General features: G+C 46.3%; 1 protein-coding gene and 2 long non-coding RNA genes across 5 annotated transcripts; 2 read left to right on the forward strand and 1 right to left on the reverse strand.

Annotated features, from left to right (window-relative positions):
- Positions 1–2329: 2329 nt before the first annotated feature.
- On the reverse strand, positions 2330–4885 carry LOC139186591 (uncharacterized). The gene is made up of 2 exons (XR_011570230.1): positions 4640–4885; positions 2330–4135 (listed from the first exon to the last, which is right to left on the reverse strand). It is a non-coding gene; the product is annotated as an uncharacterized lncRNA (long non-coding RNA).
- Positions 3292–5097, forward strand: LOC139186593 (uncharacterized). The gene is made up of 2 exons (XR_011570232.1): positions 3292–3799; positions 4805–5097. It is a non-coding gene; the product is annotated as an uncharacterized lncRNA (long non-coding RNA).
- Positions 5098–7998: 2901 nt separating this feature from the next.
- Positions 7999–27134, forward strand: TTPAL (alpha tocopherol transfer protein like). 3 transcript variants are annotated; one of them, XM_070801733.1, is made up of 6 exons: positions 8013–8122; positions 8924–9150; positions 12438–12897; positions 16224–16417; positions 18056–18166; positions 20942–27134. In XM_070801733.1, exons 3-6 carry the CDS (start codon positions 12453–12455, stop codon positions 21218–21220), a joined length of 1029 nt encoding a protein of 342 aa, XP_070657834.1. In that variant the 5' UTR covers positions 8013–8122; positions 8924–9150; positions 12438–12452; the 3' UTR covers positions 21221–27134. The 3 variants fall into 3 exon arrangements, with proteins under 3 accessions (XP_019828000.2, XP_070657834.1, XP_070657833.1); XM_019972441.2 differs by lacking the exon at positions 8924–9150 and having other exon boundaries at positions 7999–8122; XM_070801732.1 differs by lacking the exons at positions 8013–8122; positions 8924–9150 and adding an exon at positions 11968–11989.
- Positions 27135–27715: the final 581 nt, after the last annotated feature.

The following is a 27715-nucleotide window of genomic DNA, read 5'->3' on the forward strand; positions in this document are numbered from 1 at the left end:
CTGTGCCACTCTCAGTTTAAAAAAAAAACAGCATTACTGAAGTGTGACTGATAGACAGTAAATGATACCTATTTAAATCATATAATTTGATGAGTATTGATATATGTATGTACCCACGAACTCATCACCACAATCAAGATGATGAACATTTCCATCCCACCAGAAGTTTCCTCAGGCCTCTTTATAAGCTGGATTCTCATCACATCCCCATTCTCAGGCAACCATGGTCACCATAGATGACTTTCTTTCACTGCGGATTGCTTTAAATTGTCTGGAATTTTACAGAAATGACATCATACAATTTGTACTTCTCTGACTTCTTTCATTCTATTTTGAGATTCATCAATATTGCTTACATATCAATAGCTTCTTTTTATTGCTAATATATATTAGCAATAAATATATATTATATATAATAATATATATAATAATGTTATACTATATATTAATATAACATATATAAATATAATAATATATAAATTAATATATATATTAGCAATAAAAAGAAGCTATTCCAGTAGTCATGTATGGATGTGAGAGTTGGACTGTAAAGAAGGCTGAGCGCCAAAGAACTGATGCTTTTGAACTGTGGTGTTGGAAAAGACTCTTGAGAGTCCCTTGGACTGCAAGGATATCCAACCAGTCCATTCTAAAGGAGATCAGTCCTGGGTGTTCTTTGGAAGGAATGATGCTGAAGCTGAAACTCCAGTACTTTGGCCACCTCATGCGAAGAGTTGACTCATTGGAAAAGACTGATCCTGGGAGGGATTGGGGGCAGGAGGAGAAGGGGATGACAGAGGATGAGATGGCTGGATGGCATCACCAACTCGATGGACGTGAGTTTGAGTGAACTCCAGGAGTTGGTGATGGACAGGGAGGTCTGGTGTGCTGCAATTCATGGGGTCACAAAGAGTCGGACACGACTGAGCAACTGAACTGAACTGATTGATATGTATGGGCTTCACAGGTGGCTCAGAGGGTAAATAATCTGCCTGCAATATAGGAGATGCATAGGTTTGTTCCTTGTGTCTGGAAGATTCCCTGGAGGAGGGCATGGCAACCCATGCCAGTATTCTTGCCTAGAGAATTCCAAGGACAGAGGAACCTGGCGGGCTACTGTCCATAGAGTCACAAAGAGTCAGACACGACTGAAGTGACTTAGCATGCAGGCTCTCACACATATCTACTCTGTGATATGTATATACATACATATACATATATAGTAATACATATACAAAAAATGGATGAACATTTTTTCCCCAGTTTTTTTGGCTATTAGAAATAAATAAGAACATTCATGTACACATTTTTTAGTACCCAATGCTTTCATTAATCTTGGGTAGATAAACCTAGGAGTATGTTTGCTGTGCATGCTAAGTTGCTTCAGCCATGTCCGATTCTTTGTGATCCCATGGACTGTAGCCCACCAGGCTCCTCTGTCCATGGGATTCTCCAGGTAGGAATACTGGATTGGGTAGCCATTTCCTTCTTCCAGTGATCTTCCTGACCCAGGGATTGAACCTGCGTCTCCTGTGTCTCCTGCATTGCAAGTTGGATTCTTTACCCACTGACCCGTCAATTGCTGGTTCATATATTAATAAGTGTATGTTTAACTTTTCAAAAAATGTATTTATTTGACTGTTTCGGGTCTTAGTTGTGGCACACAGGATCTTTTTTAGTTGTCGATGCAAACTCAGTTGCAGCATGTGAACTTCTGGGTTACGCCATGAGGGACCTAGTTCCCTGACCAGGAATTGAATCTGGGCCCCCTGCATTGGGAGCGTGGAGTCTAAGCCACTGGACCACCAGGGAAGTCCCGTATTTAACTTTTTAAGAAACTTCTGCAAACTATTTTCCAAAGTAATTATACCAGCTTGCATTTCCACCTGCAGTGTATGGAAGTTCCGGGTGCCATAGTCGGTCTTTTCAATTTTAGCCATTCTAGATGTACTAGTTTTTTCTTTTTTAACCTATGGCCCCCAGAGAAAGTTTCTCAGACTTTCTGAGCCTCTGTTTTCTCATGTATAAAATGGAAATAATCATGTCATCTTTGAAAGGTGGCTCAGCAGTAAAGAATCTGCTTGCAATGCAAGAGACAGGGGAGATGAGGATTTGATCCCTGGGTCGGGAAGATCCCCTAGAGGAGGAAATGGCCACCCACTCTAGTATTCTTGCCTGAAAACCCCCATGGACAGAAGGAGCCTGGGGAACTACAGTCCATAGGGCCACAGAAGAATCAGATGTGAGTGAGCACAGCAGATCAGCAAGTTGGAGAGGTAGTGAAGACATAGTTAAATGGCACATACAGAGATAAGCACACAGTAAACGCTTCGTAGAAAGTGGCTATTTTATTACAAGTGAACCCCGGCCACTCTATGGTCCGGTGACGTATCCCAGGACACAGCATCCTCAACTAGATGCAACGAGTGCCACCTTTGCGCTGAGTCGGTGCTGTTAGCCTGGAGGAATAATGATAGTGGCATTGATGGTGCCAGGCACTATTCTTGGTGCCTGTGTGTGCTTGATCCTTATAAAGCCCTTTGAGGTGGGTAATTGTTTCCTTCCATTTTACAGATGAGAAAACTAAGTTGTAGGAGCCAGATACTGGTCAAGGTCGCACAGCAGTTCATATGATTGTGCTGGGTTTTGAACCTAGGTCAGTCTGATTGGGGGTCCACAGGTCTTGTAACGAAGGACCTGGCTCAGGACTAGCAAGATGGCCCCATTGTAAAAGCGTGTCTCAGACTTCTCTGGCGGTCTAGCAATTAAGACTCTGTGCTTCTACTGCAGGGGACAAGGGTTCCATCCCTGGTTAGGGAACTAAGATCCCACATGCCATGTGGCACAACCAAAAAATGAAAAAAAAAAAGTTTTTAAAAGAAGGAATAATAAAAGCAATAACTGATAATAATACACACATGCATGCTAAGTCACTTCAGTCATGTCCGACTCTTTGTGACCCTATGGATTGTAGCCTCACCAGGCTCCTCTGTCCATAGGATTCTTCAGGCAAGAATACTGCAGTGGGTTGCCATGCCCTCCTCCAGGGAATCTTCCTGACCCAGGGATCAAAACTGAGTCTCCTGCATTGCAGGCAGATTCTTTACCGCTGAGCCACCAGGTAAGCCCAATTGGTAATGAAAGGTATCTTAAAAAATAATACAATGAGACTGGGCTGGACAGGCTCTTTGGCTGATGCTGGTGGGGAGGGGTTGTGATGTCTCACGCCCCTCCGGTCTCCTCATCATTCCAGGCCCTGTTTGGAAAATGCTTCAGTCTGGCTGCCCGCACCTCCATGCAGTCATCCTGACTCAGGTTAGAAAATCAATGCGTGACCAGAAAAACACAGCTGGGCTCTCACCACTTCTGAGAAATCCACACAACCAGCCCACACCATGTCTTCATTCCAAGTCAGAGAGCTGACCAGCTGTATACTGGGTCCTGATTCTGAGGCTCTCAGGAGCAAAAAAGTTTGGCACACAGAGAAACAAATCTCTGGCTCACTGGGGCCATGGATCACAAGCTCTGTATGACCCCCTCATGGGGTCAGGCATACCTGGCACTTGCCAAGCCCCTGACTTCTCCCAGCCTTGGTCTGGACAATTGTCTGGACACTTGTCAAGCCAAGTCAGGCTCTGGACGGCTGGTTGAGCAACCCGTGACCTCACACTGGGTCAGATCCATCAGGTGAGCATCTGGTTAAGAGCAGGGAACATTTCGTTCTTCAGAATCACGGGGCCAAAGAGTATGAACCTGCCCCATCCACAGTTCAAAACCCTGACACAGCCATTTCCTTCAGGTAAGTTCCTTCACCGCTCTGAGTTCCCATCTGCTAAATGCAGGTTAACAAGCTTCTCCACCTTCCAGGACTGTTGTGAAATTCAGGTAATGAGTGTCAAGGGAAGGCACAGACATTGGCAGACACTCAATAAGGGGGAGTTATTATGACAAATGGGGGCACTGAACACCAAATAGAAAACAGAAAGTTATACACACAGTGGGTTTTTCTTCATTTTCTGAATGTTGAGTCAGTGGGTGAGAGCCACTGGGAGCCAGGCTGCCCAGGTTCAAAACCAGGCTGCTCCATCACATTCTGCGTGGCCATGAAAACCTTTCTGAGCCTCAGTTTTCTTCTCTGTAAAATGGGAATAATAATAATAGGGTTATGAGGATTTAGTTAGATTCAAAATACTGGGAGCAGTGCCTGGCATATTATAATCACTTGATAAGCATTAACTATTTTTGATTAGTCACACAAGTTAGTTGTGGCACTGAAATCACACCGGTAAGGGTGTTTGACAGGATTAACAGGGATGGGAACTCATATTTAGTGAGCACCTTCTATGCACCCGGTGCTCCCAGAAGCCATATATTCAGAGATGTGTATTTGTACATACATCATTAACACGCAGTGAGGTGGGTGCTTCTAGTTTCATTTTTTCAAAACTTTCTATTGTAGAAACAAACCACAGATGCAGAAAATCATGCAAATTAATTTTGTACCTTAGTGAATTATCACAAGGAAAATGCCCTTGTAAGCACCACTCGGGTCACAAAACAGAACTCTGCAGTTGCCCCAGAGGACCCTCTGGGTACCCCATCCTAATCACAGCCCCTCTCCCCACAAATAGCCACTTACCTGACTTTTATAGTAATTATATCCTTGCATTTCTTAATGGTTTAAGCATCCAAGTGTGCATCCCTAGACAGTATAGTTTTGCCCATTAAAAAAATTTTTTTGATATGTCTTGTAAGCTTCTTATAATCCAGAGTTTCCCTTTATATCTCTTTCTTTCCCTTGCAGTTTATCTGTTGAAGAATTGAGGCTGTTTGACCTGGAGAGTTTCTCAAAGTTCTGGATTTTGTCAATTGCATCCTCATAGTACAGCTCAACATGGCCCTTTGACCTCTTCATTTCCTGCAAATTAGCCACTGGATCAGACCCAGGCTCCATCCCATTGGCATGATTATAAGTGGTTCTGTGTTCTTTTATCAAGTAGCATGCACCTGGCTGGAGCTTTGCTTTTGCTTTTTTCTTGATGTTAGCTGCTATTGTGAAAAATGGCTAAATATATTAATATATTACAGTTTGCAAAATGGCAATATTGTGTATCATTTAGGTTTCATGTATTCAGTTCAGTTCAGTTCAGTTGCTCAGTCATGTCCGACTCTTTGTGAACCCTTGAATCATAGCACGCCAGGCCTCCCTGTCCATCACCAGCTCCTGGAATTCACTCAGACTCATGTCCATCGAGTCAGTGCCGCCATCCAGCCATCTCATCCTCTGTCGTCCCCTTCTCCTCCTGCCCCCAATCCCTCCCAGCATCAGGGTCTTTTCCAGTGAGTCAACTCTTCACATCAGATGGCCAAAGTATTGGAGTTTCAGCTTCAACATCAGTCCTTCCAGTGAACACCCAGGACTGGTCTCCTTTAGGATGGACTGGTTGGATCTATTTGCAATCCAAGGGACTCTCAAGAGTCTTCTCCAACACCACAGTTCAAAAGCACCAATTCTTCAGCATTCAGCTTTCTTCACAGTCCAACTCTCACATCCATACATGACCACTGGAAAAACCATAGCTTTGACTAGATGGACTTTTGTCGGCAAAGTAATGTCTCTGCTTTTGAATATGCTATCTAGGTTGGTCATAACTTTCCTTCCAAGGAGCAAGCGTCTTTTAATTTCATGGCTGCAATCACCATCTACAGTGATTTTGACACTGTTTTCACTGTTTCCCCATCTATTTCCCATGAAGTGATGGGACCGGATGCCATGATCTTCGTTTTCTGAATGTTGAGCTTTAAGCCAACTTTTTCACTCTCCTCTTTCACTTTCATCAAGAGGCTTTTTAGTTCCTCTTCACTTTCTGCCATAAGGGTAGTGTCATCTGCATATCTGAGGTTATTGATATTTCTCCCGGCAATCTTGATTCCAGCTTGTGTTTCTTCCAGTCCAGTGTTTCTCATGATGTACTCTGCATATAAGTTAAATAAGCAGGGTGACAATATAGAGCCTTGATGTACTCCTTTTCCTATTTGGAACCAGTCTGTTGTTCCATGTCCAGTTCTAACTGTTGCTTCTTGACCTGCATATAGGTTTCTCAAGAGGCAGGTCAAGTGGTCTGGTATTCCCATCTCTTGCAGAATTTTCCACAGTTGATTGTGATCCACACAGTCAAAGGCTTTGGAATAGTCAATAAAGCAGAAATAGATGTTTTTCTGGAACTCTCTTGCTTTTTCTATGATACAGCTGATGTTGGCAATTTGATCTCTGGTTCCTCTGCCTTTTCTAAAACCAGCTTGAACATCTGGAAGTTCACGGTTCACGTATTGCTGAAGCCTGGCTTGGAGAATTTTGAGCATTACTTTACTAGCGTGTGAGATGAGTGCGATTGTGTGGTAGTTTGAGCATTCTTTGGCATTGGCTTTCTTTGGGATTGGAATGAAAACTGACCTTTTCCAGTCCTGTGGCCACTGCTGAGTTTTCCAAATGTGCTGGCATATTGAGTGCAGCACTTTCACAGCATCATCTTTCAGGATTTGAAATAGCTCAACTGGAATTCCATCACCTCCACTAGCTTTGTTCGTAGTGATGCTTTCCAAGGCCCACTTGACTTCACATTCCAGGATGTCTGGCTCTAGGTCAGTGATCAGTACATCCCCAAAATTGCATACTTAAAAAGGAATTCTTTTTTGTATGACAATATTCAACTTTAATTGAGCCTTCTGTCCTTTATCCCAGAAGTGGTAGAGTCAGAGCAGGAACGAAAACCCCTAACTCCCCAGACCCTTGCACCCGCTCCCAGCCCATTTAGCACCTAGCAGAGACTTCTGTGTCCTGCTGGTCCACGTGTGTCAGTCCTCATCTCCCTGGGACTCGTCTTGCTCCAGGGGTAAGAAAGGGGCTAGATTGTTTAACGCCATCTCCTGGATACTGCTTTGAGCTCTTGAGTCCTCCTGGACCACACAGTTTCTCTCCTAAAAGCGTTTCACTGTCTTTACCAGGACATCAGTATTATTCTGCTTGAAAGAGGGACCTAGGATATTGTCTCAAAAACTGTACAAAATATATGGGCGGGGAGGTGGAGGGCGCTGAGGATTTTAATGGACTGCGGTCAGAAGCGGAGAAGGCAATGGCACCCCACTCCAGTACTCTTGCCTGGAAAATCCCATGGACGGAGGAGCCTGGTGGGCTCCAGTCCATGGGGTCGCTGAGTCGGACACGACTGAGCGACTTCACTTTCACTTTTCACTTTCATGCATTGGAGAAGGAAATGGCAACCCACTCCAGTGTTCTTGCCTGGAGAATCCCAGGGACAGCGGAGCCTGATGGGCTGCCGTCATGGGGTCGCACAGAGTTGCACACGACTGAAGCGACTTAGCAGCAGCAGCAGCGGTCAGAAGGCTAGTAAAGCCTTTTTGAGGTTACCACTTTCTGAAACGGACTTCATGAACACCAAAGCAGGAAACAAAGAACTACTGAATCAAGATTCCAGAGCAAGAATTATGCACAAATGAGGGAAAGGAGGCCTAAGGAAGAATGGAAACTCGCTCAAAGTCACTTGGCTAAAGACAGACAGATGTCGGTCCCTGTATTGTAGTTTTAACCTTTGGAGCAGCCAGTCCTGGCGGCAGCTCTGGAATTTTGAAATGCTAACCCTGAGGTCTAGGTTTGAAGACCTATACTTCATTGGTTGACTCCGTTTCCCTTTCATAAAATAGCAGGATCCGTTTGAGAATCTAATGAGGTGACGGATGTAATACACCAGATGACATAGTTAATATGTTCTTGGCAAACGGCAGCTCCTTTCCTTCCTTCTCGAGGCCCCAGCTTCCCCAGCTACGCCACCGAAACCTGTGCCTCGCAGCCAGCCTCTCCCCAGATTCAGGAACCCACGGCGCGGTTTCGGCCACCAGGTGGGGACTGAATGCTTGTCCCTCAAGAAAAGGTCGCACATGCGCACTCACGGGGGCGGCGCCCCACCTTCCCACGCTCTGTGTACGTCACTTCCGGCGCGAGCGGCCGGGCCGGCTGGGCAGGGAGTGCGGGTCTGTTCTGTGCGCGCTGCCGGACGAGGCTCCCGCCGCCGATTGACCCGCGCTCCGCCCCGTAGCCGGGCCGGTGAGTGCCCGCGAGCCCGTGTGCCCGGGGGACGGGGGAGAGGGACCCCCAAGTGGGAGGGATGACCGGAAGTGGGGCACCCGCGTAGGGAGAGACCCCAGGAAACGGGGACCCCTCGGGAAGGGGTGACAACCGGAAGTAGGGGGCCTCGGAGGGTTGTCGACGCGGTGAGGGGGCTCTTGGGTCTCCAGGAACGGTGGATTCCTGACCTCTCCTGGGGGAGGGTGGGGAGGAAGGTGATGCTGGAAAAATGTTAGGCTCCAAGTGAGGAAGGTTCTCGGCTAACCCCTAACAAATCGTGTTTGCACCCATCTATATGCCCACCCATCGATTCCTTCACCAGATTGACCGAGTCGTGCGCTGTATTCGATACCGCCAGGGCCCTGGCTAGGTGCAGCGTGGAGCCCAGTGTGGAGCCCACGTCTTTGCTCTGCCTCACGCGATGGGTACCCTTGGGCCCTTAACCTCTCATCCACTGTTATTTACAGAGCACCGTCACTGTCCAAGCATTGGGGAGAGCAGTGAATGTGAGAGGCAATTTGTCTGCTGCCTTGAAATTCACATTCCAGTGGGCAGATCCCTCTTTGTAAAACAGTAACAGTATTAGTGTTCTCACCAAATATTGTGAAGATTAAACGAGAGATGGATGTAAAGTGGTTATCATAGGGCGCCATACATGGTAAAACATGCATGAACATGTTATCTCTTGTCATCATTCCACTGAGTTAAATTTCATAAAGCAAGCAATTATATTGAACGTTGCTGTGTGCCCAGCACTTCTAAGCATAGTGCCTTCCACAGGTGATCAGTAATTATTTGATAAATGAATGGATGGGTAAAACTGACTCAGAAGAGTTTCGGATAAACACACATGACACTGGACTGCAGTTTCTAAAAGAGAAATAGGAACCGAGTGCTGTGGAACACTGGAGTTAACCTGGAGAAGTCAAGGAAGGCTTCATAGAGGAGGTGACTTTGAAGCTAGGCCTGGTTGGAAACAAATGAGGTGAAGAAACTCCCAGACAGAGGTATCAGAAATGCATGAGGTGTTCATTAGTTTGTTTTGACTGACATTTAATGTGCATTGAGAGGAGGAAAGGTGGGAGAGGGGCCGGAGAGGGACTTTGAGTCTAGTCTGTAGTCCATGGACATTACAGTCAGTTTTCTGGCTTAAGTAATGGATTGGAATTACGGGCATCTGTTGGCGACTCCCAAGAAAACAGAGCCCAGGGTGGGTCCTGTGAACCATGATTGTTGATCTGTTCCTCACTCAGCATACCTCTGCCAAGCAGATTAAACTCATTCAACAAATATTTATGCAGCGCAGGCTATGTGTCTGACACCCTGTTAAGTGCTGTGTTTAAGATGATAAACAAGACAGTTGTGGATATTGCACACAAATTGCCTACAATTGCCACAGTGAGAGAAGTGCTATGCCACAGAGTTCCTGCAGGGGGCGCGGGGTGCTCCTAAACTGACCGGAGTCGGAGAGAGATGTCTTCCCTGCTTCAAAGTGGTCATCCCTGACCTGGATTATTTCAGTAGCCTCTAAATGGTCTCTTTGCTGCTGTCTTCATCGTCTTACAGTCATCCTCTTACATTCTCGAGACAACCCAGTGATCCTTTTAAAATCTAAATCCGATCATATCACTCTACTCAAACCCTCCAAAGTGAGTAAGCTCTTACTGGCCTACAAAGCCCAGTACCAGTTGGGACCCCAGTTCCTCTCTAAATCCATCTGCTAATATTCTCCGCCTTGTGCATTTGGCTCTTGCCATACTAGTCTCCTCCCTATTCCTTGATAAAGCCAGGCATGGTCCTGCCTCAGGCTTTGCACTTTCCTACCCCCACAGACCTACATGGCTTGCTCCCTCATCTCTTTCATCTTTGCACACATGCCACTTGATCTGGGTGAGGACTTCCCTGATCACCCTACTTAAAACTGCAGCTCCTATCTCCAGGTATATCCAACCCCCTTACCTGCAACCTCTTTGCCTGCGACCCCCTTGCCTGCTTTATTTCTCTCCATAGCCCTTATCATCTTCTAGTAGACTATACAGTTTATTTTGCTTATATTCTGTCTCCCTAATGAAAATGTAAGCTCAGTGAAGGCAGGATTTTTTCTTTGCTCACTGCTGTATCCCCCAGTGCCTGGTCAAGGGCCTGGTACCTATTAAGTGCTTGGTATCTGTTGAATGCATGAAGTGACATCTAATAGGGTGTTGGCCAGAGGCACTGAAGGAAGAGCCTGCTAGTCAGAGAAAACAGGATGTGCAAAGACAAGAAAACCACCTTTGGGGGAAAATGAAAGGAGCTGGGCAGGGCTGGAGGTTAGCACACAAGCGACAGAGTGGGCAGACCTAAGAGTTGGAGGAGGTAGCCTGGTCACTGTGGCTGCTGTGGCCTGTGGGGAAGACTGGCTGTGTATGCACAGAGGCCCCAAGACGACCCCTGCCTTCCTTGTGGAGCTCAGAGTTGGGGAAGACTGACAGCCCATGGACAGAGAGCTTGGGCTTCAAAACTGGGCAACCTTGCTGGGACCTTATTTGTGGAATATCTAAGGCAGCTATTTTTTTTTTTTTTTTTCATTTAGTGTGTTAGTTCAGCTCTTCTAAGAAGCAGACACTAGGGTGAGATTACAAATGGAAGAAATTTAATGGTGGCAACACACAAAAGGGAGGGGAAACTGGAGAAATCAGGGAGAGCTGCTGACAGCTATGTGAGCCTGGTCCCTGTGCAGGAGGTTTGGGCAAGAAGTCTTGGACTGCAGTAAAGGCTCGGCCAGGCTGACAGGGGATCCTCAAGGTTAAAGTTGCCTGTTGGAGGAGTCCTACATTTCACTAATTCATTGGCTGGAGCCAGTCTGGAAAGTGTACATCCCCTGGGTGGTGGATCCAGAGGGACAGCAGCTGGGAACACCCATCAGTTATGTTCCACCCCCGCAGGAGATCTGGTCAGTTTTACAGCCGCCATGCCAAGTCATGTGTGGGTATGGTAAAAAATTTTAAAGGACAGTGAAGAGTCTCCTTTTCTCTTAAATGTTCAGTGTCTGGTTCTGTTGCTTAAAGGGAACCATGGTTAACAGTTTTCTTGTACTTTTCTTCCAAAAATTTTAGGTGCATTCACAAGTATATATTTTTAAAATATAAATACAAGTCTTTTTTTTTTTCATACTTTCCTGCAACATGCTTTCTTTTTCCTTAATGTCAATTCATAAAGAGCTATCTAATTCCTTTTCATTACCAAATAGTATTCCGGGCATATGGTAATATTATTTAACTAGTCTCCAACAAGGAGATGGAGGTAAAGTATTTTCAGTCTTTTGCCATTACAGTTAATACTTGTAATGATCATCCATATTTTACACACACATATAAGTACATAAAAATGGAATGCTGGGCCAAAGCATAGTTTTTTTTTAAAATCAAAGTATAGTGAATTTATAATGTTTCAGGTATATAGCAGAGTGATACAGTTATACATATGTATCTATTTTCAGATTCTTTTCCAGTACAGGGTATTATAAGATACTGAATATAGTCCTTGTAGTCCTTATTGATTATGTATCTTACATATAGCAGTGTGTATCTCTTAATCACGAATTCCAGACTGGCTCCAGCCAATGAATTAGTGAAACGTAGGACTCCTCCAACAGGCAACTTTAACCTTGAGGATCCCCTATCAGCCTGGCCGAGCCTTTACTGCAGTCCAAGACTTCTTGCCCAAACCTCCTATATTTCCCCCTTTGGTCACCATAAATTGGTTTTCTACGTCTGTGAGTCTATTTCTGTTTTGTAAATAAGTTCATTTGTGTCCCCTTTTTTTTTAAATTCCACATGTAAATGATACCATATGACATCTGTAAGGGTATGTGGTTTGGAATCTTGATAATTGACACACTGCCCTAAAGAGGCTATGTCAGTTAATTCTCCCAACAACAAGCCCATCAGAATCCCTGTTTTGTGTTTTTGCTAATCTGAGATTCAAAGGTGTTTTAGTTTCCATTTCTTTTATTACCAGTAAGGTCAAGCACCTGTTCATACCTCTGTGAGCAAGGGGTGTGTGTGTGTGTGTGTGTGTGTGTGTGTGTGTGTGTGATGAGCGCGGTGTGTGTATCCTGCTGGAGCTGCCCCGGGGCTGGGTTGTACTGGACCTGACTGTGATTCAGATACTCCTCCAGGAGAGAACCACTGTTCTGAGGATTTGGGCTTGAGGATAGCATCTCTACCCACCTCCCTCACGCCACTCAGGGGTTTGGAGTGACCAATGCCAGTGCCGGGCTTTCTCGGCATCAGGCAGGGCTTCTGATTCGCAGGGATCCTGGGAGCTAATGTCAGAAGAAAGTGACTCGCTGAGAACCAGCCCTTCCGTGGCCTCGCTTTCGGAAAATGAGTTGCCGCCGCCTTCCGCCCCCGCCGGCTACGTGTGCTCGCTGACCGAGGACCTGGTGGCCAAAGCCAGGGAGGAGCTGCAGGAGAAGCCGGAATGGAGGCTCCGCGACGTGCAGGCCCTGCGGGACATGGTGCGCAAGGAGTGCCCCAACCTGAGCACCTCGCTGGAGGACGCCTTCCTGCTGCGCTTCCTCCGCGCCCGCAAGTTTGACTACGACCGGGCCCTCCAGCTGCTCATCAACTACCACAGCTGCCGGAGAAGCTGGCCCGAAGTCTTCAACAACCTGCGGCCTTCCGCCTTGAAGGAGGTCCTGGCCTCCGGCTTCCTTACCGTGCTGCCGCACACCGACCCCAGGGGCTGCCACGTCCTCTGCCTCCGCCCAGGTACCGCGCTTGCTGGGGGCGCGGGGGAGGGATGGGCGTGGGTACAGTCTGGGATGTGTCTGCCCAGGATGCTCTGTGTGTGTGTGTGTGTGTGTGTGTGTGTCTTATTCCCTTTAGTCCCCTCCTGGCCTTAATCAAGGCTGCTGCTGCTGCTGCTGCTGTGTGTGTGTGTGTGTGTGTGTGTGTGTGTGTGTGTGTGTGTGTGTGTGTGTGTGTGTGTGTGTGTGTGTGTGTGTGTGTGTGTGTGTCTTATTCCCTTTAGTCCCCTCCTGGCCTTAATCAAGGCTGCTGTGTGTGTGTGTGTGTGTGTGTGTGTGTGTGTGTGTCTTATTCCCTTTAGTCCCCTCCTGGCCTTAATCAAGGCTGCTGCTGCTGCTGTGTGTGTGTGTGTGTGTGTGTGTGTGTGTGTGTGTCTTATTCCCTTTAGTCCCCTCCTGGCCTTAATCAAGGCTGCTGCTGCTGCTGTGTGTGTGTGTGTGTGTGTGTGTGTGTGTGTGTGTGTGTGTGTGTCTGCCTTATTCCCTTTTGTCCCCTCCTGGCCTTAGTCAGAGCTAGACCCAGAATCCTTCTTAAGAGGACAGGAGCCGAGACCACCATTCTCCTGTGTCTGCTTCTGCCTGTCTGTCAGTCTGTGTGTCCCTCTGGGCCACGTTTTCTGCTGCCCTTTGCACATCTTCACACTTCTGTCCGAGTACTGGCTTTTGATCCCTCTGTACACCCCTCAGCTTACCTGGCCACCCAAATAAGTTCCTTCAGTGCAGATTCCAGATTTCTAGGGTTGGGAATCTGGTGAGCTTAGAAAGCAACCCTGATCGTCAGGTCTAAGCAGGGCTGCCGGGACACCCCCACTCCCACCCTGTCACTCCTTAGTGAGCAGGTGAGGTACAGATATCAATGTCTGCCTGCCTCCTCTGACTTCTCCCCCCTCCCCTCTGCTTTGTGAAGTCAGTGAAAAGCTTCACTTCAGATGCACTTTTCCATCTCAGCAGTGCATGATGGTAATTGAAATGCCTGACATTTCCATGATGCAGTAGTTTGCAATGGGGGTAGTTTTCTCCCTATTCCCTCCCCCACCAAAGTATCAGAAATGCGAGAGGAGGCTTTTTGGTTAACATAGAGACCAAGGGGTCCTAGAACTCAAGCATTCTGATTCTCGGTCTTCTTTTCCTTCTTCCCTGACCCTAAATACTTAGTACACTCAGGAGAGTTCTCTGCTCTTCCCCCTGCCTCAATATTTTCCGTCAGAGCCGAGCTGAGAACAAATGTGAAAGTAAGATGGCTGTGTTCTTCTTCCCAAACATGCCAGGAACATGAGAACCTGCTGGGCACCCTTTCTGCTCCTGTGCAAATAACTTCTTAAAGGGACAGCTGATGGGGAGTGGAAGCCTCCCTCTGTCTTGACACCCCCACGTTACCATTTCCTTTAGTCATTTACCAAAGCTTGTTGGGAGACCAGCCTTTTCTGTGTACCAGGCACAGTATTAACTGCTTTACCTGCTGTTTTAGGTGTTTTCTAAAATTAGGTGGTGTTCATATTAAAACAGGGCTTCCCAGGTGACTCAGTGGTAAAGAGTCTGCCTGCCAATGCAGGAGACATGGGTTCCACCCCTGGGTTGGGAAGATCCCCTGGAGGAGGAAATGGCAATCCAATCCAGTATTCTCTTCTGGAAAATTCCATGAACAGAGAAGCCTGGCTGTCCATGGGTTGCAAAGAACTGGACATGGCTGAGCAACAGAGCACGCATGCACGCATTTTACAATAAACAAGGTGGTCGAGCAGTCAGGGCACCAGGAAACCTAGAAACCAGTCAATGGGACTTTCTGCTGCTCCTCTGTACTCAGCTCATATGAATATTACAAAACAATCAGATGTTACCACACTGGTTTTGCCTGTTTGCGTGCTTTCAACTCTTAGCTCCTGAGATGGATTTTCCCCCCCATATGTCTGGAGCAGATTTGAACACCTCCCCACAAACTCATCATTTTAGCAGGAGGCAGACAGATTTTTGTTCTCAACTAGCTCCCCTGGTGGCTCAGCTGGTAAAGAATCTGCCTGCAATGTGGGAGACCTGTATTTGATCCCTAGGTTGGGAAGATCTCCTGGAGAAGGGAACCCCTATCCACTCCGGTATTCTGGCCTGGAGAATTCCATGGATTGTATAGTTCATGGGGTCGCAAAGAGTCGGACACGACTGAACGACTTTCACTTCACTTCAATGTGAAATAAATCTGGAAGGTGTTGGGTTTGCCTTTTTGTAAGCTCTTTTGAGACATACGTGATTGTAAAGGATGACAGCCAGTCTGTAGAAGCAGGTTTAATTGGCAGCACTACAAATAGCAAGCTGGCACAATTTTTACACAAAGATTTTTTTGTATAGAAATATTGAACATGTCACAAATCTCATTGCGGACAATCCAGTGGAGTTTTATCTTTCTAAGATAAAAGAGACTCACGTATCTTGGTGGGATTTTCTTGAGAATAGTAGATAACACTCAAAAGTTGTCATTCTCATCTTTTCCCCAAAGAAAGAAAGACTCCTCAATCATATGGGGAGCATTAAGGGAGCAACCAGCCTGGAAAGGGGAGTTTGTTCAAGCTACACCATTGGGAAACCATCTCCATCTCTGCTGTCCTTGGTCTGGGCTTCATCCTCGGACCAGCTCTTGCCTCATGGGTCCCTGGGTCTCAGGCTCCCAGCCTCACCACTACAAGACAGAAGAGAGATCTTCTCTTCCTGAAGGGTCCAGGTCCTTTGGGGCCAAGAATTGAGTCCCTGTGCTTCTTCTTGACCTCACTTGGATTACTTGCTGTGGCCAAGAGGATGCTGTGCCCACACTGGCCAAGCCTACCTCTGGACCCAGGAGTGAAGTCACTTTACACACTCAGTATGGCTAGCATGGGAAGAAGTGGGTCCCCCCAAGGAAGATGAGGGTGGTCTTACGAAGATAAGGGCACTTGTGATGGCAGAAGGCGCACATGTCCATTAAGGCAAGCATTATTATCCCATTCGACTTAGGAGGAGACGTAGGCCCAGAATGAGGAGAAAACTTACCCCAGGTCACACAGCTAGGAAGATGCAAACCCCAGGTGAGTCTGACTTCAGAGCTCACGACTTCATCTTCAACACTCAATTGCTTTTCCATTTCAGAACGTGCTGCTATGTTTGGAGTCAAGAAGCATCAGCTCCCACTTAAAGATCTAAATAGTCATGCCAGTAGAATTCTTTTCCATTTTTAAGCAACGGTTTAGGAAGGAGATAAATCCTGGCCTATCTGATTACGTGTTTGTATTCATTTCTGTAACATACTATCTTTTACGACCTTAGACAGGTGGATCCCGAGCAACTATCCAATTACGGAAAACATCCGAGCCATATACCTGACACTAGAGAAACTCATTCAGTCTGAAGAAACCCAGGTGAATGGAATTGTAATTCTTGCAGACTACAAAGGAGTGAGCTTATCAAAGGCATCTCATTTTGGCCCTTTTATAGCCAAAAAGGTGATTGGCATCCTTCAGGTATGGCTCCTATCTGTCATGTACCTGTCCTGTGGCTGTTTGTCTTTCCCAGGGCCCTGTCTACCTCCAGTTCCACCTAATACACAAACCCCACCTCCCACGCCTCCCCACACTCAGGACAATACAAAAGCATTATGGGAAGAAATGTAAAAGTCCAGTTCACCACTCATTCTCATCAAGGTCTCCAGTAGTTACTGGGCAAAATCAACTTTAGGACAAGAGCCCAAAAACCAGAGAAATGCTTTCTGCTTTGTTTGTTTGTTTGTTTGGGGGGTTTTTTTTGGCCCAGAAGACAGAGAAATTCTTGACAAATGGAACTGAGATGTTTCTGCTGAGGTGATGGAGCCTCTCCTTTTTTCTGTAGAACCTGGGCTCAGGGAACCCTGCTGGGCTGTTTTGGTCAGATGCTTTTCACACCTCATGTTGTGCATTTCAGAACACAAGTCTCTGGGAACCATAAAGTTCCTCCTGCGTCTGCAGTGTGTGATGGTTTGCACATGCAAAGTGCTTGTTTTTTTAATTGAAGTATATACTTGCTTTACAGTATTATGTTAGTTTAAGGTGTACAGCAGAATGATTCAGTACTTTTATAGATTATACTCCATTAAAAGGTATTACAAAATAATGGCTATAATTCCCTGTGCTGTCCAATATATCGTTGTTGCTGCAAAGCACACTTACAGTCATGGTAAGCCATTCAGTCCTTCAGGGAATTCTCTGAGATACACAAGGTAAAAGTTATCTTTCCTTGTTGATAGAAGAGGAAACCTTCAGGATGTAGTCTGGCAGCCTGGACCCTCATTCATCAGACCCAGTCGATGGGGTGCTGTCTCCTGTGAGCTGTGGGGCACCAGTGATCCCACGATTCTCCCCCATCAAATTCCATGGTGTTTGAGCCTGTCTTGTGCACCAGGCTGATTATTTAAACATTTAAATGTCACTTCCAGTCATTATCAGAAATGTGAATTCTTGTGTGGAGGTAATACTTGGGCTTCCCTTAGCTTCCACTCTTCTTTGCTTCTGCCAAATATTGTGCAGATTCAAGTGTCAGGATAATGCATTCAATCAGTGGTTTTCTAGTCCTGTAAGATGGTCTGGGGGACAAAAAATGTTCCAGGGTCAAGTATGTTTGGGAAATACAGCATAGCATGCCCCTTTCTTGTGAATTTCAACATAAACATTTGCATACTGAAAGCCTGACCAGTCCCGCAGTTAAGGAAACCTGTTTGACTGTATTTAGTCTACTGTTTCTCAAACTCAGTTGCTTACCACAGAACCCTTTTTGCATCACAGGCTAGTAACATCCTGAGAAATACACTTTGGGCAACACTGATCTAGAAGGCCTGATATTTGTTAGATCTGACCACACAGGCTCAGACTGTTTTTTTGCCCTAAGGAGGGCAGCTATCCACCTGCTTGCCTAACCCTTTCCTAAGCCAGCTCTGGGTCCTTAGATAGACTCTTTGCCTGAGACCCATCTTCCTGTCTAGCCCTGACTTGGGCTGTCTTTGAAGAGACTGGGAGAATCAGACCAGACTGATGTTGGGGCTAAAAATGGGAAAGGCAGGCTGTGGTAACTCAGTTTTCAGATTCTAACATCGGGATTCTAACATTCCCTTCCCTTCCCTTCCCCCACAGGATGGTTTCCCCATTCGGATCAAAGCAGTCCATGTAGTGAATGAACCTCGAATATTTAAAGGTATTTTTGCCATCATAAAACCATTTCTGAAGGAGAAGATAGCAAACAGAGTAAGTGATGATCCTATCAAAGATACTTTAATTTTTTTTTATGCTTCCTTTTCTGTGACATCTCTAAGTTTATTGCAACAACTATAAACTTATTATTCTTTTTTTTTAAGATTTACATATTTATTATTTTTTGTTTCACTGGGTCTTCATTGCTGTGCGTGGTCTTCTCATTGCAGTGGCTTCTCTTGTTGCAGAGCACGGGCTCTACGCACATGGGCTCAGTAGCTGTGGCTCGTGGGCTCTAGAGTGCTGGTTCCGTAGTTGGGCCACATTTAGTTGCTCCACGGCACATGGGATCTTCCCATATCAGGGATCAAACCCGTGGTCTCTTCACTGGCAGACAGATTCTTAACCACTAGACCACCGGAGAAGCCCAGTTTATCATTCTTGCTTGGGACTACTAAGTTGGAAAGTACGAGGTTTCAGATAAAATAAGTGAACAGTCTTTTCTGTGAGGGGAAGATGAAATTAATGGGAAAATAATACTTGACTGTAGAGAGAGCAGACCCAGGGTTGTTTTTGTAGGAGCATCTCTGCTCCATGATCATTTAGGCTTTTTAATATCCTGGTCTGGGCATTGTGAACCAATATCATATTTTATGTATGCTGCTGCTGCTGCTGCTGCTAAGTCGCGTCAGTCGTGTCCGACTCTGTGCGACCCCACAGCCGGCAGCCCACCAGGCTCCCCCATCCCTGGGATTCTCCAGGCAAGAACCCTGGAGTGGGTTGCCATTTCCTTCTCCAAAGCATGAAAGTGAAAAGTGAAAGTGAAGTCGCATAGTCGTGTACGACTCTTAGCGACCCCATGGACTGCAGCCTACCAGGCTCCTCCATCCATGGGATTTTCCACACAAGAGTACTGGAGTGGGGTGCCATTGCCTTGAGGACGTGGCAAAGGGTGGGCATTGGGTGGGCAGTTAAAAAGAGTCCTGGCAATTTCTGACTGTAGCTCCTTGTGCTTTAAAACTGTTGTCTATTTGTCGCTCAGTCGTATCCAACTTCTTGAGATCCCATGGACTGTAGCCTGCCAGGCTCCTCTGTCCATGGGATTCTCCAGGCAAGAATACTGGAGTGGGTAGCCATTGCCTTCTCCAGGGGATCTTCCTCACCCAGGTATTGAACCCAGGTCTCCTGCATTTGCAGGCAGATTCTTTACCATCCAAGCTATAGGAAAGTCCCTGTAGCTTAAATTGTTTAAGCCTTTCCATTTACTTAATTTGTTGTCTTACTGTGTGAAGTTTGTAGAGTAATTCAAGGTTTATGAGATCTGTGAGTTTATAGTTTAATTTTTATGTTAGAGAGGATAGGTGACACTTTAAAAAGACAGTCTGGGGACTTCCCTGGTGGTCCAGGAATTAGGACTCTGAACTTTCACTCCAGGGGACCTGGGTTTGATCCCTGGTTGGGGAGCTAAGATTCTGCAAACCGCAAGGTGCAGCCAAAAAAGAAAAAAACAATAGTCTTCCTCTGACCCTGAAGAGCCAGTGATCTTTTAAACTTTCCGAGGACCATGACTGAAATGTGATGGGTGGTATTTTTCTTCTTCTTTCTTAGGCCTAAGAAAATGGTTATGGTCACTCACATACTCTTCAATTTTGTTCTCGCTTTCAAAGAGGAAATGTAGAATCTCATTTGTGAGGGAGGGAACTTGAAATCCAGATTCCCAGGCCCTTTCCCCAAAGATTTCAACTCGTCAGTTCAGGGGTAGAGCCCAGGAACCTGTGCTTTTAAGACTTCCTTAGGTGATTCTGCTGCACTGTTAGGATTGAGGACCTCTCAGTGTGGCCTCCCACCCTGGGTTTGAACCCATGTTGCTTCCTGGAGCTTCTGTTTGGAACCTGCTTTTACCAAAGCAGTCTTTGGGCAAGGTCTTTTACATCTACGAAATGACCTTACTGGTGTCCAATGATCTGTTCAATTGGTCCATCGTATGGTAATTCATCCACTCAAAACTATTTTTTTATCAGCTTTGTGCAGATATGGTCTCAATGAACAAAACAGACCAAAATCTCCGCCCCCAAGAAGCTTACGTTCTAGAGAGACAGACAGTGAGTTATGTCTGTTATCTAGGATGAGAAGGTGCTAATGCTATGGAGAAAAATAAAAAAGAGAAAGGAGACAGCAGGTTCTGGAAGGAAAGGAGCAGTAGTATTCCGTAGGATAGTCAGAGGTGGTGTCATTGAGAAGTTGGCGTTTGAGCGAAGACGTGAATTCATGAGGGAGTGAGCCTTACAGGGATCTGGGGGACTCTGAGCCGGGCGGGGGGCAGGGGAAGCAGGCCTGGAGGAGCCCCAGCACTCCCCCTCCCCATGGGAGGAAGGGGAGGCAGAGGTGTAACGGGCCAGACCGTGTGGGCCATCATGTGGACTCTGGTGTTTAGTCTGCGTGAGATGGGTGCACTGGAAGTCCATGTGTTTTAGAGGAGTGACTTGATCTGACCTACGTTGACGAGTGCTTAGGCTGTGGTGGGACAAGGGTTTAAGCACAGAACGGAGGAAGACACTCTGAGAATCCAGGAAAGAAGGGATGGTGAACTGGTCCCACTAGGGTAGCAGGGAGTGCCAGAATGCTGGAGGTATTTTGAAGGACCAGCTAACAGGATACAGGGTGTGAGGAAAAGAGGGTGAAGGATCCTCAAGCTTTTCACGGCACTGGAAGAGTGGAGTTGGCATCAACCATTCCCTTATCCATTCAACAGATGTGTGTTTGAGCACCTTCTAGTAAAGGTTACTGATTAACCCAAGGACTTGTGTGCTTTCCTTTCATTCTCTGTAGTTTTTCCTTCACGGGTCTGACCTGAACTCTCTCCACACAAACCTTCCAAGAAACATCCTCCCCAGGGAATACGGGGGCACGGCTGGAGAGCTGGACATCACCTCCTGGAACGCGGTGCTGCTGGCCTCGGAGGAGGACTTCGTAAGGGAGTTCTGCCAGCCGGGCCCTCCCTGTGACAGCATCCTAGGCCAGGCCCTGCCGCCCGAGGGGCTGAGCTCAGAGGTGCCCTGTGATGACTCCATGCGGGCCATGAAATCGCAGCTGTACTCCTGCTACTAGGCAGTCCCCCGCGAATGTCACCATCTTTACAACCTTTCCTTCTTTCTTCGGAGAGGCCCAAGGAGGATTCGAGGTGCCAGGGATTGTCTTGCTCCTTGGAACGGAACTGTAGCATGGAGGAAAATCCTGGACAGCTCTGAGCCATAGGGTGAGGCTTGGGTGGCTTGAATGACTCTGTGGAAGACATGGAGAAAGTCCCCCAGCAATTCCAAAATATTTGGAATCCCAGTGTGCAGCCATGAATGTGGAAGCCGTATCTGGTTCTTAGAGAGCTCAAAGCAAGAAAAATGAGGACCAACGTCACTTTGATCCCACATTCCAGGAGAAAACCCCGATTGGCCAGGCAGTGCATTCCTGTGAGACGGTTTGGCCGAGCCTGCCAGGGGGCCACATGTGAGATGATGAGATTGTCTTGAAAGAGACTACAGACCTCTCTCATCTTGAAAGTCAGAGGTCCATCACTGGGTCTGGAAAGCACCTTCACCGAATCATGCAAGAGGACAGAAGCAGCACCTCCTGATCAAACTCGGGAACCAGGGGCCTTATGTACCTCTGGGATTCATGGGTTGAATCTTGCAATAGAACCTTAAAGTTTTTCCGAACCCATAAAGCCTTAGTCCTGGTTCTCAAAAGAATCATACATGATCCTAGACGCACGTGATTTTACTCAACCAAGAAGCCTGGACGTCAGTCCTGTGTAGCTAAAAGAATTCTGGCCTAAGAATTATGAGACTTGGGCCCCAGCCTTAGATGTGTTTCTGTGGACAGGACACACGAGCCTCTGTGGCCTCCAGCCTTCTCATCTGTAAAATCAGGCTGAATGAAGTGACGATGAGGGCCCTTTTGTCCACTAACGGGGCTCTGCAATTTGGTTATTTATTGAATGTTAGACATTGGTTTTCTGCCTAGAAAGAGCACTCTCTAGATACCAGTGGTTGGATTCTGTATTTTTGTGGTATGCATGGGCCTTCCCAAGAGGGATGCGTCATTGCTTCGGCCCTGTCTTTATAGAAACCAGTGGATCAGCAATACCCATTTTCCTTTCACAGGGAGGGTAGTGAAGGCAGATGCGATGCCCATGATCTTGGATGAATTCCTTCCATCTCTGAGACTCTGGCTTATATTTTAAACTTGGCGATGGTAAAGGGTTAAATTAATTGGCATTCTTAAAATCTGGCCTCTGGAAATAAGGGCAAGTTATTCTGGAACACCTGCACCCCAACCCACTTGAGTTTCTCTCTCTCATGTCCAGCCAGATTGAATGTTAGTTCTGCATTTTAGCACTTTAGACCCTTCCTGTCAAGAACTTAGCCTTAGCCCAGGCCTCAAATTAGGTGGTTCATCTGATGGCTTTTGACCTATTTCCTTTCATTCATTCCATGCACATTGTGGTGTTAAAAAGTGACAAGTACCATGCACTGTGTGTGTTAGCTTCTCTGTGCACTTGTTAGAGCAGCAGCAGGCAAACTGAATGACTCAGTTAGGACTAGAACAGTCCTCTGACACGTAAAGGCCAATCAGTTGTTTATAAGCTATTTCTCTCTCTCTAGCACTTTTTAAAATGTCTGGAGAAGTTGTTGGTGGAAATGACTTACCTCATTCGTGCCAATTCTAGGAAGAACTGTTTTCACCATAGATACTAACCTCGGATGCTCTAAGGACCTGGCTGGGTGGGAGGTGTCAAAATACACCCCCTGGCTGCCTCTAGTCCCATCTAGACGATGCCATGACAACGATGGCATGACCACCACTGCTGAAAAGGTCTAAATGGGACAAGCGGGATGGCTGTAGTAATGAGTGCAGAACCCAGCTGCCTGGGAGAATCGGTCACAGGTTTTCTTAGGTCCCAAAGAGGACAGAGATTAAAAAACAAAACAGAAAAGTTAGACATGAATCATTCAGCCCCAAATTTCCAAGGTTTAAACTCTGCATTGCATTCCTGGCCAGTTGACTTTGTCCATGTGTCTTAACGTGGGGACGGCCAAGCTCACCTCCAGAAATTCCTCAAAGACCAGGAAGGGTGTTGCCCATTTCCCAGACCTTCCCAGTTAGATCAAGGAGCTGTTTCGTTCGGCTTCCGAAAGGATTCAAAGCCAAGGGCTGTTCTACCTTCTGGAGCTGCTGGAGCTGCTGTGTTTTATGTTGGCTCCAGGGAGAGCAAGTGGTTTTGGCACTTCAGGAGGCTTGGTCCGAGCTGTGAAAGCAGGATCTCCCTGGGTGAAAGACGTGGGGGTCTCTGCCTGGCTTCTCTCTACAGCTGCCTCAGCAGGGCAGGGGAATGACCACAGGGGCACCCCGGGAGTTTCACTCAGCAGTGGGAGCAAGTAACTGAACACCAGGAGAACTGAGTGTTTTCCTTAAGGTAAAAGTTTTGACTCATTTCAGACACCTGAAAAGGAACATTTCCTGCAATTCAGGGCTGTGTGCTGTAGGCAAGAGAAAGAAATAGTAAACCAGGAGACCCAAGTTCCAGCTTTACTTTGCCACATGACCTTGGTCAGCTGCTGAACATCCCTGAATCGTCTTATGATGAAGGGGGTCTACACTTGGGAGCCCTGAACCCTCTGTTCCTGGCATCAGGGATTTGTTCTCCCCCGCCCACCCCCACCCCCGCCATCTGAATGACTTTTTAGGTAGTTTAGGTCTGAATGAACTGACACCTAATGCTTCCAAATGAGTCTGTAAGCTTGGGTAATGGGGAGGGGGGTTTTTACTTCTCTACTGTACAGAATTCTGGAAAATTGTGCTTCTTCCTGGAATTCTGTTCTTTCATGGCCAGAGGCTGGGAGTAATCTACAGAAATAGCCAAAAGTGCAACAACCCTGGCTTCTCCTCTCGAGTTTCCTATTTTCTGTCGGCAGAGGTGGCCTCAGCTCCCTAGTACTTCATCCTGCTTTCACAAGGAGCAGCCTGTCCTTCAGTCAGTTCAGTCACTCAGTCGTGTCCGATTCTTTGTTACTCCATGAACCACAACACGCCAGGCTTCCCTGTCCTTCACCAACTCCTGGAGCTTGCTCAAACTCATATCCATTGCATCGGTGATGCCATCCAACCATCTCATCCTCTGTCATCCCCTTCTCCTCCCGCTTTCAATCTTTCCCAGCATCGGGGTCTTTTGCAAGGAGTCAGTTCTTCGTATCAGGTGGCCAAAATATTGGAGTTTCAACTTCAGCATCAGTCCTTCCAATGAATATTCAGGACTGATTTCCTTTATGATTGGCTGGTTTGATCTCCTTGCAGTCCAAGAGACTCAAGAGTCTTCTCCAACACCACAAAAACAAAAGCATCAATTCTTCAGCACGCAGCTTTCTTTATAGTCCAACTCTCACATCCATACATATGGAAAACCATAGCTTTGACTAGACGGACCTTTGTTGGCAGAGTAATGTCTCTGCTTTTTAATATGCTGTCTAGGTTGGTCATAGCTTTTCTTCCAAGGAGCAAATGTCTTTTAATTTCATGACTGCAATCACCATCTGCGGTGATTTTGGAGCCCAGATAAAGTCTCACTGTTTCCATTGTTTCCCCATCTGTTTGCCACAAAGTGATGGGACTGGATGCCATGATCTTAGTTTTTTGAATGTTGAGTTTTAAGCCAACTTTTTCACTTTCTTCTTTCACTTTCATCAAGAGGCTCTTTAGTTCTTTTTCGCTTTCTGCCATAAGGGTGGTGTCATCTGCATATCTGAGGCTATTGCTGTTTCTCCCTGCAATCTTGATTCCAGCTTGTGCTTCTGGCCCAGCGTTTCTCATGATGTACTCTGCATGTAAGTTAAATAAGCAGGATGACGATATACAGCCTTGATATACTCTTTTTCCTATTTGGAACCAGTCTGTTGTTCCATGTCCAGTTCTAACTGTTGCTTCTTGACCTACATACAGATTTCTCAGGAGGCAGGTAAGGTGGTCTGGTATTCCCATCTCATTCAGAATTTTCCACAGTTTCTTGTGGTTCACACAGTCAAAGGCTTTGGTGTAGTCAATAAAGCAGATGTTTTTCTGGAACTCTCTTGCTTTTTCTATGATACAGCTGATGTTGGCAATTTGATCTCGGGTTCCTCTGCCTTTTCTAAAACCATCTTGAACATCTAGAAGTTCATGGTTCACATACTTTGAAGCCTGGCTTGGAGAATTTTGAGCATTACTTTGCTAATGTGTGAGATGAGTTCAATTGTGCAGTAGTTTAAACCTTCTTTGACATTGCCTTTCTTTGGGATTGGAATGAAAACTGACCTTTTCCAGTCCTGTGGCCACTGCTGAGTTTTCCAAATTTGCTGGCATATTGAGTGCAGCACTTTCACAGCATCATCTTTTAGGATTTGAAATAGCTCAACTGGAATTCCATCACCTCCACTAGCTTTGTTCGTAGTAATGCTTCCTAAGGCCCATTTGACTTCACATTCCAGGATGTCTGGCTCTAGGTGAATGATCACACCATCGTGGTTATCTGGCTCATGAAGATCTTTTTTGTACAGTTCTTCTGTGTATTCTTGCCACCTCTTCTTAATATCTTATGCTTCTGTTAGGTCCATACGAATTCTGTCCTTTATGGTGCCCATCTTTGCATGAAGTGTTCCCTTGGTATCTCTAATTTTCTTGAAGAGATCTCTGGTCTTTCCCATTCTAGTGTTTTCCCTTATTTCTTTACATTGATCACTGAGGAAGGCTTTCTTCTCTCTCCTTGCTGTTGTTTGTAACTCTGCATTCATATGGGGGTATCTTTCCTTTTCTCCTTTGCCTTTAGCATCTCTTCTTTTCTCAGCTATTTGTAAGGCCTCCTCAGACAGCCATTTTGCCTTCTTGCATTTCTTTTTCTTGGGGATGGTCTCAATCACTGCCTCCTGTACAGTGTCACGAACCTGACATTGCTCAATGTCACGAGCCTGTCCTTAGAGCTTTACAAACACTTCAGTTCACAAGATACTACATTTTTGCCAGAAAGAGAGTCAGGGTAATAAGAGATATTTTCCCTGAATTCCTGTGAGATGTTGAGCCTTCCAGAAATCTCCATGTGTGGGCAGTTACTTTAAATGCCATCTGATTCTCAGATCAGTTATGGGGTCGCTTTTTCATTTGCGTAGCCAAAAGCTATGGTACTGTTGTGGCATTATCATAATACCTCATTTTAAGGTTTTCCTTTGAAACCACTTCTTTCATTTAGGAAGTAAAATGTCCGCTAAGCTAATGATGTGTGGCTGTCCTGTGCCATGAGAGGCGTGGAGATCACAAACAGAAAACATGGCAACTGTTCAGGAAAGATGTCTAGTCACGCTGGACATCTGAAAAGTCACACTTTTCAGTATTGAGGTCTGTGAGTTTTGTAAATCTCGACTAAATTCCCTCCTGCTCTCCTGACGCAGAAATGGCTTGAAATACAATATATAACGTCAGAGTCAGATATTCTTCCTTCACGGCGCTTGCTCCGTGCAAAGGCCCAGGGTGATTTGTGAATGGCCTTGATAGTGACCGTTCCGCTCTCTGCCAATCAGCCACTCATCTTTTCGTCTCACTGGGCACCACGTTTTGCTGGGCAGTTAAGTAGCTGCCGTCCACTGGGATTCTTAGGGATATGCCTTGACCTCTTGGCATATCAGGTGGGAACCAGTTACAGGTAAAATACTTAAAAGTTCTCTGGGGCCAAGAGCCTCTGACAGTGACTCTGAAGGGGTTAGAGATGGACTAATTGGGACCAGATTGGGGCATCATTTCGGCCACTGGTTGCCTTCCTTGCTTCAAACTGAAATTCAGTTTGGCTTCAAGTATAGGGACACGTGGTGGTGGATTCATCTACTTCGGTGTTTGTTTTGACCAAAAGTTTATTTTTCTAGTGCATTTTCTAAGTCAAAATGGTGAAAACATGTAATTTTAGTATGCATGACTGGGTCTTAAATAATAAAAAATCTCTGTAAGGCTGTGTGTGGAGTTCTTTTGTGACTATGGCAGTTTGGGTAAAGGTTCTAAGTGTTTTATTTTTCATGGCCAGGGCTTCCAGCTAGTAAAGAGTCCACCTGCAATGTGGGAGACCTGGGTTCGATCCCTGGGTCAGGAAGATCCCCTGGAGAAGGGAAAGACTACCCACTCCAGTGTTCTAGCCTGGAGAAGTCCATGGGCTGTATAGTCCATGGCGTCACAAAGACTTGGACACAACTGAGTGCCTTTCACTCCCTCACAGTGGCCTGGGGACAGCCTCTCACCTGCTGAGGCCGGAAGGGGGCACTGTGGCAGCACGTGCATTTTCCAGGCAGCAGGCCAGCTGCCTCTGAAGATCAGATGCGGTGAGAGGACAGCAGTGTGAAGAAAGGAAGTGGAGCGAGATGTCCACAGTGACACAGAGGGCCACTCGCGAGGCCCAGGTGTACTTCCCAGACTGGCCTTGAACCCTGATAGCTAACAGTCCCTGAGTGCTCTTATGGGCTGTGCATCCATCTTGTTAAGTGCTTCATGTACAAAATGTCATTTAATCTTCAAGCACCCTGAATTAAATATTATTGCCCC

The sequence above is a fragment of the Bos indicus genome, chromosome 13 (genome assembly GCF_029378745.1).
Source record: "Bos indicus isolate NIAB-ARS_2022 breed Sahiwal x Tharparkar chromosome 13, NIAB-ARS_B.indTharparkar_mat_pri_1.0, whole genome shotgun sequence".
Lineage (NCBI taxonomy): Eukaryota > Metazoa > Chordata > Mammalia > Artiodactyla > Bovidae > Bos > Bos indicus.